Below are 10,031 nucleotides of genomic sequence, written 5' to 3' on the forward strand. Positions count from 1 at the left end.
AGCACACTAAAATTTGAGAATCGTCCTAAATTCCTGTTTTATGTCCTAAAATACCAAAAAACTTGGAATGATCATGCTGAAACGATGACTATTGTTCATTAGGTCGTTTTTTATGGGCTCGCAAAATTTTAGAAGATTCGAGGTCGATCGCCGCAATTCATGCAGATGCCATGGACTATATATCACACGAAAATATGAAAATATTAATATGTCCTAAGATACATGATTGAGGGAACTTTAAATAAGAATCAAGAAAACTTAAACCGTGTTTCACATTAACAGGGAAATAACAATAGTTTCACTTAACACATTAACCAATATCTAAAAACACCTTTATATCCTCCTTTTGGGAATTTTCAAAAGATGGCCTCCTTATATCAAAAATTGCCTATAATTTCATCACCAGAACACAATAGGCAGTGACCACCTGAAACTCAAATGGATATGGGAAATAAATACAACAAACAGCTCAACAGTCTACCATGTGTGAGCTTGCTCATATTGCCGGGCCAAAACCTGGATAAAGGAGAAGAGAAGAATTGAGGTAGGCTGAAAACAAGCGTAAACATAGTTGGACTTCTCTTCTTTGAGTTTTTAAATGTTTTCATTTTCAGCCAAGCACGAAGATGAAAGGGATAGTCAGCATAAAACGGGTATGCTAACACATGAAGAGCATAAATGCTGCAAAATTTGGAGAGAAAAAAACATAACAATGCACCCAACTATAGAAGATTCCTTAACAGAAAAAGTAGGAACACAGATATACAAGACCTCTATTCGTGTATTTCAAGATCCCGCGTAATTTGCAGATTCTCAAAAAAAAAAAAAAATCTTTGTTCAATTAATAGATCATCCCCAGAGATCGGAGTGACGGGATCAAGGACTTCAGGGTAAGGAATCAAAGTCGTGAACATCATATCCTATAGCCATGCAAACGCTTAGCCCATCTTCTAGCCATGAACGGATCGTGATATTCCCAGCTCTCAACACTGCTACTTCTTCCGTCTATGGTCTCAAAAGTGTCAACAGCATCAGTCAGTTCTTTCCTATCACCAATTCTGACTACAATTTCCCCTGTTTTAACAGAGTCATCCATCATGCAATCAATGTAGGTATACACCACATGGACCTGGTCCAACTCTTCCAAAAGCAACGGGATTCTCCTCACTTCACCCCCTCGTAATTCTCCAATTCTCATAATCCTAGAGTCCTGCCCAATCCTCAATGCAATTTCTCTAACCGCACCGCCTAATATTTTAGCAAGAAATCTCTCAAACTCGTGCATGACAAACCCATTTGAAGTGCCAAATCCAAATCCTACATGAAACTTATGGATTGTAATAGGAAGCTCCAAGTGAAACCCATGGAAAGATCTTGTTGGATTGTCAGACAGATGCAGAATAAAAGAATGAGGATTTTGGTGGGTGCGCTCTCTTAGTATCTTTACTCCTTTCTTGAGTCCTTCTACTGGATCAGCTTGGCCCATATAAAACAGTCGATCAATCACTTGTAGTGCTGTCCGCTTCCCGTAAGAGGTCATACACTTGAGGGGGAAGATACGTGCTGCGGCAGAAGAGTAGGTAACAATAGCCAAGCGGTCTATAGGTCGGAGTGAAAATACCACCAATGCCATGGCTTGTTTCATAAGCCTTAGGTGAGGTCCATTTGGGCTTGCAACTAAGACTAAGTCAGTGGCTGGCTGATGTGCCAATTTTAAGCAGAGATAAGCTCTCCTAGAGGATGTGGAAACAATAGGGGTCTGCCCGCTTTCGGCAAAATGTTGCGCTGTTGGATGTGAAGACTCTGAAGAAGAACTAGATAGACAATGCTGAGGATAATGGCATGAATTAAAGCCAGACTTTGGATTTGAGCAAGGATCAAACATAGAGGTACCGTGAGTGATAGGTGACAAAGACAGATGTAGACGGTGAAGATCTGATGTACGGTCAGGCTCGATTGGATCATCATCATCATAGCGAGCAGAGCGCAAAAAGGAACGTCTATGTACCCGCGAAGTAGCAATTGATTCATCAAGAATCTGGAGAATGGGATCAGCTTGATTGTTGTGAGCAGAATAATGCATCTTCAATGTCCGAGGTAGTTGAGTCCAATGTGCACGGCAAACAGGGCAAGTAACATTGCCATGGCGGATATTGGATGATATGCAAGCAAAGTGAAAAGCATGAGAGCATTGCGCTGTGAATATAGCTTGTCCTGGGCTGCTGTCGCAGCTATAGGTCAACGGATCCAGACATATTGGACAAAAGTTCTGCCAGACAATAGAAAGAGAAGCATCAGTTTTCTAAATTACAAATGGATCATAAATGGTATGGACTACATCCAATTGTTAGGTGATGGGAAAGCATAAGACCAACAGAATGGAACTCATAAATACATAATAGTAACCATTCCCATGCAGGACCTTGGAGATTCTTTGCAGTAACAAAGCAACATTGAACATATTGACACCAAAAAGAAAAACACCAGTTCTTAAACATAACAAAGGAAAAAGAAAATCCCAGATATATAATCTTTTAAAGAAAAGACTTGAGGCCTTTTGTCCTGCAAGAACAATCCTTTATGGAATGTTTAATCAGATGGCACAGAATTATTACTCATTTATCGAACAAATAAAAACTCATAACTCATTCTTAAATGAACCAACTACCCCCCCCCCCCTCAAAAAAAAAAAAGGTGTGTTATCTTATAAAGTGATTAGTTAAGTTTAACCTCAAGTAGTAGAACTTCATATTGACTTAACGAAGGATGCAAAGGTTTCTTTCATGAAGGATGTATTCCATGAAAAATTGAGTTTTTTGGTCTCTTTTGACTTATTACAGGCTTATTATGCTTAGTTTCTTCACCTTAATACAAAACAATAGTAATTTTTCAATTTTGTCCTGGGAAAGGTGAGTGGGTGTGTAAGGAATATGTAATATCTGAAATTCCAAAAAAAGGACAGTCTGGTGCATAAAGAATTAATGCAGAGTTCGGGGAAGGGTTGCACCCAAGGGGAGTGATATAGGCAAAGGCGGACCTACGTTGTGTGTAGAGGGGTCACGGGACCCCGTTAGCCTCGGAAAAAACCTTGTATATATACGTTATATATATCTGTACATTTATATAGGACCCCTTAAATATTTTAGTTGTGCACCCAGACACTAAGAGGCGAACGAAAGAAGTGGTTATGTTGGGCGATTCAATTCCCTTGTTTGCTGGATGGTCCGGGTTCGAATCTCATCTTTAGTTTTTTTAGTTAATTGAATACAACATACTTTCATACTTAATTACAAATTATTTTATTTTTTTCTTTTGAATTCAATTATAGTTTAGTTCTAATTTCTAATACATAATGGTCAACTTACTTTTAAAAAAATTCAAATTCATCCCTTAAAATTAAAAGCTTCAAATTGCAACTTATCACTCCACAAATAGAAAAATACAAATTCTTACGCCACAACCTTCTTCATCAATCGCTTTGACTCTCGCTCGGCTGTGTAAACTAAGAGTTTAAGACTCTTCTTTAGTTTTTTTACTATTAACATACCATTAATCTTAATTTCTTTAAAGTTTGAATGCCCTTTTGATCACTGGCCCTTTATTTTAAAAAACTAGAAATTTTAAAGTGCGAAACATGCTTAATCAAACATTTTCCTTCCCATAGCACCCATTTTGCGAAGAAATCTCTATTTGTTTGGTGCTTTCTTTTCTTTATAACTTCTTTTGTTTATACGTGGACGATAAATCATTATAATCACTAAGTTTTCAAAGAGTTGCACGCCGAATTTTATCGCTAGTGATTAGCACACAGTGGTGCCCCCGCCGTGCTCAAATCCTGGGTCCGCCTCTCGATATAGGCAGCCTATCTTGACAGAAGTATAGTGGTTGATTCCACAGGTCGAATCCGCGAGCTATAGATCTGAAAATTTCTAGAAAAGAAATTCTTTTGCTCATGGCAATGTAGCATATGAAACTCACAGCTTTGATTCTCATGTTGAGAATACATCCAAGACATTGAGGATTTAAACATTTATAAGGCTAAGGTCAATTAAGAAAGAAGAATCTCAAGAAACCTAATGAATGCTAGAACTACAATGTGTACTTAATAGTAGAATTAAATATTTGGGGATATTGTAATGAAAGGACATCAAAGGCTAGCTTAGACAAGCTAATTTTACTGGTACATAACAGTAAACAGTGTATTAAAGTCATTAATTACATGTAAATCTATTGATAAGCATCAATTGGTAATTTGGTAAAAATGGTAACTAATCTGCTATCAAAACTTACAATTCACTGTGAAAAATAACAAGAACAGGTCGGAAATTAAGAAATTGAGGATACAACAACAATAACAAAAATCACACAAGTATGGTCTAGGAGGTTAGTGTGTAGGCAGACCTTAGCCTACCATGGGAAGGTATAGAGGCTTCCGAAAGATCCTCGGCTCGAGAGGATGAATAGAAAACAATTAAATATCGACAACAATAGCCAGAAAGTGATAATAACAATGTAAGAACCAGAAAAATAGATGTAAGAAATTAAGAAATTGAGGATGCAGAAAAATATAAAAGGGTTACCTTGTTAGAAGGTGTGTTAGTAGTAGAATCAAATTGTGAGGGTTTAATTACAGAAGTATGATTCTTCAACAGCTCAGGAAAAGCAAACACCTGCACAGAACAATTAAGAAGAAAATAGAATTAAAATTACCAAATGCATGAAATTTAGAAACTAAACGAATTTCAATAAACTTACAGATGTATTGTTGTTGTTGTCGTCGTCGGCGACATGAGGAGAACTTTGAGGGTATTTACAGCGAAAAGAGCCGCATGTTTGAACTAATATCTTTTTTGCTGCTTTCTTCAGCTTACCTGAATACGACGACGACGACGATTCTCCGGTCATACCCATTACCGGCGACAATATTAAAACTCACTATGTGTGTGTGTGTGTGTGTGAATTTCACAACACTGAAAAGCTATAGCCAGTAACGGTAGAAAGAGAGAGTGAAAACAGAGACAAACACAGTCACACAGATTCTCCGGCCATATTCGTTACCGGAAACCACCTATACTTCACTGTGGAATTGAGTGAAATACACAAACACTGAAACGGTAGAGAGAGAGAGCAGAAACACACAAAATAAGTAAAGGCTTAAAATTCGGAATGGCTGCCAGTTATATCAATAATGGGGGCAACGGCAGTGGCAGGTCCTTTACTTTAGTGTCTCACTCAACAACTCTGAATTTTCTGCTTTTGTGTTTTGTGTCCCCATTTCCCTCTCTTTCTCTCTCTCTCCTTCAGTCAAAGGCTCAAAATTTTTGGTCACTGTTCAGTCCACACTCCTCCCTCGAGATTTTGGCCTTCATTCTTCTTTTCTTCTTTTTCTGGTATATTGAGTAGTAGTACCCCACGTTTTTCCTTTAGCACTTTTACTTTTGCCCTGCCTGCTCAATTTATCTTTCTTTAACTTGCTTCTATTTTATCAGCGAAAATGGTAAAAAAAAAATAAGTGAAAGTGATATTTGAAAATTAAAGTTCTGTTTGGATATGAATATAATTTGGATGTGTTATTAAATTTTTGTGAGGGATTTGAAGTGAATTTTTGAAAAATTTCGAAATTCGACTTCAAGTAAAATTTGAAATTTTCATAATCAAATAATGCTTCCAAAAAAGGTAAAAAAAAATAAAAATTATGGCCAAACGTGCCTTAGTTCTTCGCATCGGCAAGTAGTCTGTTTTGTCTTGATACTTATGGAGCTTCAACCTGATTTGTAATGAAGGATTATTTCAATTCATCTTTAGCAGAGGGAGAAGGTGAGCCTGGGCGTAACCGGTGGCGGGCGGACGCACGTGATGAAAAGCGGGTTCAACTAAATTACTTTGTCAAAAAATAATATTGAGTGTATATGTATAGATTACGATTAAATCTGCATAAATTTTGTATAAATATTTTATTTAAACTCACTTGACAACTATTATTTTACGACTAAAGTTATGTACTTCTAAGATTGAACTCATTTGCACACAATCTTGGGTTTGCCACTGGGCGTAACTGGTAAAGTTGTTGTCATGTGACCAGGAGGTTACGAGTTCGAGCTGTGAAAATAGCCCCTTGCAAAAATACAGGGTAAGACCGCGTACAATAGATAATTATGGTCCTGGGAAGCCGGACTGTCCTTTTTATCTTTAGCAGAGGGGTGATTTGGTCTTTTTCTGACACGTAGAATCAGCTTCTTCTTTTTTTCTATGCTTCAATTATTGAAGCGGGAAAGATAAAAAGAGTATACAAATATAAATATAAATTTAGTACATTTACAAATATAAATTTTGACTAATATATGTACATTTGAACGTCTTTTTCTCTTGGGAGGTTATGAATTACTCCAAATGTATATCTCTGAATCTCTTCTTAGGGACCACCAGTCCATAATAAAAGAAAGCTCGCTCTTGTTTCTTATAATCGAGAAATTTACTAAGTTAACATGTTTGGCGGATAATGAAATCGTTCTTTACCTTTTTTCCATTTAAATATTAGATTTTTATTACCGAAAGGCGATAATATTCAATTATGTGACATACACGTAGGGGTCGTTTGGTAGGTTGTACAAGAATAGTGTGGAATAATGTGTATTAGTAATGCAAGCATTAGTTATATAGATATTATTTTTTATCTACTATTTGGTGTGGTGTATTAAAATTATAATGCATTGCATAATTTTTAAGAAAAATAGTTGTTTACAAAAATGCCCTTCATATTCTCAAGCTTTAAAGGATTTTAAGGATAATTTTGTCTTTAACCAACCTAATGCATACATTAGTAGCCTTGGTATTACTAATGCCATGGTTTTCTATGCATTACTTATACATAGGATAATACCAAGTATGATGTTGTATACGGTCGAAATAGATTTTGGCCCTCGTACGTTTGATCGAGTTCGAATGGTAAGCGACCGAAGTGAGACTTCGAGATGAGTTCCGAAGATAGTATAAACAAGTTTCGAGCTCCAAAATCGATCGAGGAATCGGTTCGGTATCATTATCGAGCCCATGACCAAATAGAACCGCAAGGCAACGTGAAGGTAGTCGGAGATGCACAGATCGATTGACACTCACCCCGAATGTCGAACTCGAACCAAGGCTGAGGGCTCGATCCAATACCGAGCTCGAGCCAGTATCGAGCTCGCAGACAAGAGTCGTTGCAACCGCACTAGTGGAGAGAATATTGGCGGGAATCGAGGAAGTGACAATTCATCATGGGTTTTCCACTATATATTTTTTATTATAAATAAAATAAGATCCCTCTACTATAAAAGGGGGAATCCTTGTAAGCACACAAAAAGGTGGACACATTGTAAGAAAAGACTACTTCTCTTATTGAAGAATAAATCTCTTAAGCTTGTTTTATTCAGCACACTCGCTCTTCTTGTTCAATAATTTATTTCCCGTTTTTATAGCCAAGAATCTAAACATTTTCTCTTCTACGTACGATTTATGTCAAGTTATATCACATATCCTTAGAACTACTTATAAATTCAACTATATCTGATTTTTCGGGTAAACAGTTTGGAGCCTACCGTGGGGCTAAGGGTAACAGTGGTTGTTTGATACAAATCTGCAATACACACCAGTTTACAACTTTGAATCAGCAATGGCAAACCCTCGATTGATGGCTTTACCTATCGATCACGAAACCGGCCTTCAAGATGAAACCAACAACTTGATACCCAAGGCCGGAAGGCCACTTAATGATGTCACTGAAGCTCGAGTCGAAGTACCGCTAGATGTCAATTCACAAGTGGCTCTTGAGGCGAACCAACGTTCCGAACCGAAAAAAAGCATTCAGGGCGGTACTCGATCCGTAGCTCGAGACAACCATAATGTGGAGGATTGGAGTCAGCTTACAGATGATCTTCGAGATGTTACAAGCCCAGCAAATAATGATAGCTCAGTTGCAGAGCCAAACTCAGGTACAAAGCAGGTCGGAGTCCAATCCGCTTCAAGAAATCACCCACAGAACGGAGCCAGCCATAGTGAAGTCAAACGAGCAAAAATCGGGGACTACTCCCGAAATTACTAAAGTGCTCGAGGAACTCACAAAACGAGTCGAAGCCAACGATAAAAAAAGTAGAAACATATAATTCCAGGGTCGATCAGATCCCGGGAGCTCCACCAATGATAAAAGGGCTGGATTCAAAAAAAATCGTACAAAAGCCTTTTCCCTTGAGTGCAGTCCCAAAACCAATCCCCAAATAATTTTGTATGCCCGAAATTCCCAAATATAACGGTACGACCGATCCCAACGAACACGTCACCTCTTACACGTGTTCCATCAAGGGTAACGATTTGAAAGATGATGAGATCGAATCTGTGTTATTGAAAAAATTCTGAGAGACCCTCTCGAAGGGAGCGATGATTTGGTATCATAATCTGCCACCAAATTCCATCGATTCTTTTGCCATGTTAGCGGATTCATTTGTAAAGGCATATGTTGGTGCCATAAAGGTTGTAATAAGGAAATCGGACCTCTTCAAAGTAAAACAAAGGGGTAATAAAATGCTGAGGGAGTTCGTGTCCCGATTGCAAATGGAATGCATGGAATTGCCACTAGTCACAGACGGCTGGGTCGTCCAAGCTTTCACCCAAGGGTTGAACGAGCAAAGTTCAGTAGCATCACGTCGGCTGAAGCAAAATTTGATCGACTATCCAGCAATAACTTGGGCGGATGTACACAACCGATATCAGTCAAAAATTAGGGTCGAAGACAACCAGTTGGGAGCTCCTTCCGAATCCATGCATCAGAACAGGATAGCTATTAAAAACCATAGGGACATCGACAGAGAGCAAAGGTCGAACAGAGATCGATATCAACTGTACGTTGCAGATCGAATGAACAACGGATCAACGCGCAATGCCGCTCGGAACAATCAAAGAAGTGATCGAGGACAAAATTCTATGGGGCTTATGAGCAAGAGTGGCTTTGATAAATATGTCGATCCTGTAGAGGCACCTCGTCTATCAGAGTACAATTTCAGCGTCGACGCATCGGGCATTGTATCGGCGATCGGAAGAATCAAAGATACTAGGTGGCCTAGACACATGCAAACCGACCCTTCCCAAAGGAACCCGAATTCGATATGCAAGTATCATGGTACGCATGGCCACAGGACCGAGGATTGCAGACAATTAAGAGAAGGGGTAGCCCGTCTATTCAATGAGGGCCACCTTCGAGAGTTCCTCATTGACCGAGCCAAGAATCAATTCAGAGAAAGGGACGCCAGCAAAAAAGATAAACAAGAGGAACCTCTACATCTCATTCATATGATCATCGATGGGGTCGATACTCCACAGGGACTCGTGCTCAAATATGGCAAGGTACCGGCCGCAGGGAAAAAAATAACTCGAGGTTATGTACCCGAGGGCACTTTATCATTCGGAATTGAAGAAGCTGAGGGCATCTCTCAACCTCACAACGACGCTCTGGTAATTTTTATCCTATTAAATAAAGTTCAAGTTAAGCGTGTCTTAGTGGATCCAGGTAGCTCTACGAATATCATCCGATCTTGGGTAGTGGAGAAGTTCGGTTTACAAAATTAAGTTGTGCCCGCATCTCGGGTCTTGGCCGGCGCACTCGCAAATCTGGGGTCATCAGTCGAAGAAGATAAGATCGACTCGGGGACTGTCGTTCAACTTTCGAGATCTATAATCGAGCGAGGGAATGACAAGATAAATTTCACAAGCTTAACCTGGGATTGGAGGAATAAGTATATTGAATACTTAAAGAACGGAAAAATCCCATCGAACCCTAAAGAATTGAGGGTTCTATGAACCAAGGCTACTCGATTCACGTTGGTTGAAGATGGAACATTGTACAGAAGGACGTTCGACGGACCACTGGCAGTATGCTTGGGACCAGGAGACACCGATTATGTTTTACGTGAGGTCCATGAAGGCACTTGTGGAAACCACTCCAGCTCCGAAACACTAATTTGCAAAATCATCAGAGCAGGATACTACTGGGATAGCATGGA

General features: G+C 39.0%; 1 protein-coding gene across 1 annotated transcript; it reads right to left on the bottom strand.

Moving 5' to 3' along the window:
- Window positions 1-713: 713 nt before the first annotated feature.
- Window positions 714-5,413, bottom strand: LOC107777431 (E3 ubiquitin-protein ligase WAV3-like). The gene is made up of 3 exons (XM_075246478.1): window positions 4,756-5,413; window positions 4,581-4,670; window positions 714-2,269 (listed from the first exon to the last, which is right to left on the bottom strand). The coding sequence occupies exons 1-3, from the start codon at window positions 4,909-4,911 to the stop codon at window positions 914-916; spliced, it is 1,602 nt and encodes a 533-aa protein (XP_075102579.1). The 5' UTR covers window positions 4,912-5,413; the 3' UTR covers window positions 714-913.
- Between the last annotated feature and the right edge of the window lie 4,618 nt (window positions 5,414-10,031).

Source organism: Nicotiana tabacum, chromosome 23 (genome assembly GCF_000715075.1).
Source record: "Nicotiana tabacum cultivar K326 chromosome 23, ASM71507v2, whole genome shotgun sequence".
Classification (NCBI taxonomy): Eukaryota; Viridiplantae; Streptophyta; class Magnoliopsida; order Solanales; family Solanaceae; genus Nicotiana; species Nicotiana tabacum.

What these genes read in the sequence shown, in the direction of transcription:
- LOC107777431 (XM_075246478.1), bottom strand. Translation starts at nt 4,911, where the DNA reads ATGGGTATGACCGGAGAATCGTCGTCGTCGTCGTATTCAGGTAAGCTG. An exon ending in ACAACAACAACAATACATCT is followed by an intron (nt 4,671 to 4,755) that starts GTAAGTTTATTG and finishes TGTTCTGTGCAG; the next exon opens with GTGTTTGCTTTTCCTGAGCT. An exon ending in CTAACACACCTTCTAACAAG is followed by an intron (nt 2,270 to 4,580) that starts GTAACCCTTTTA and finishes ATTGTCTGGCAG; the next exon opens with AACTTTTGTCCAATATGTCT.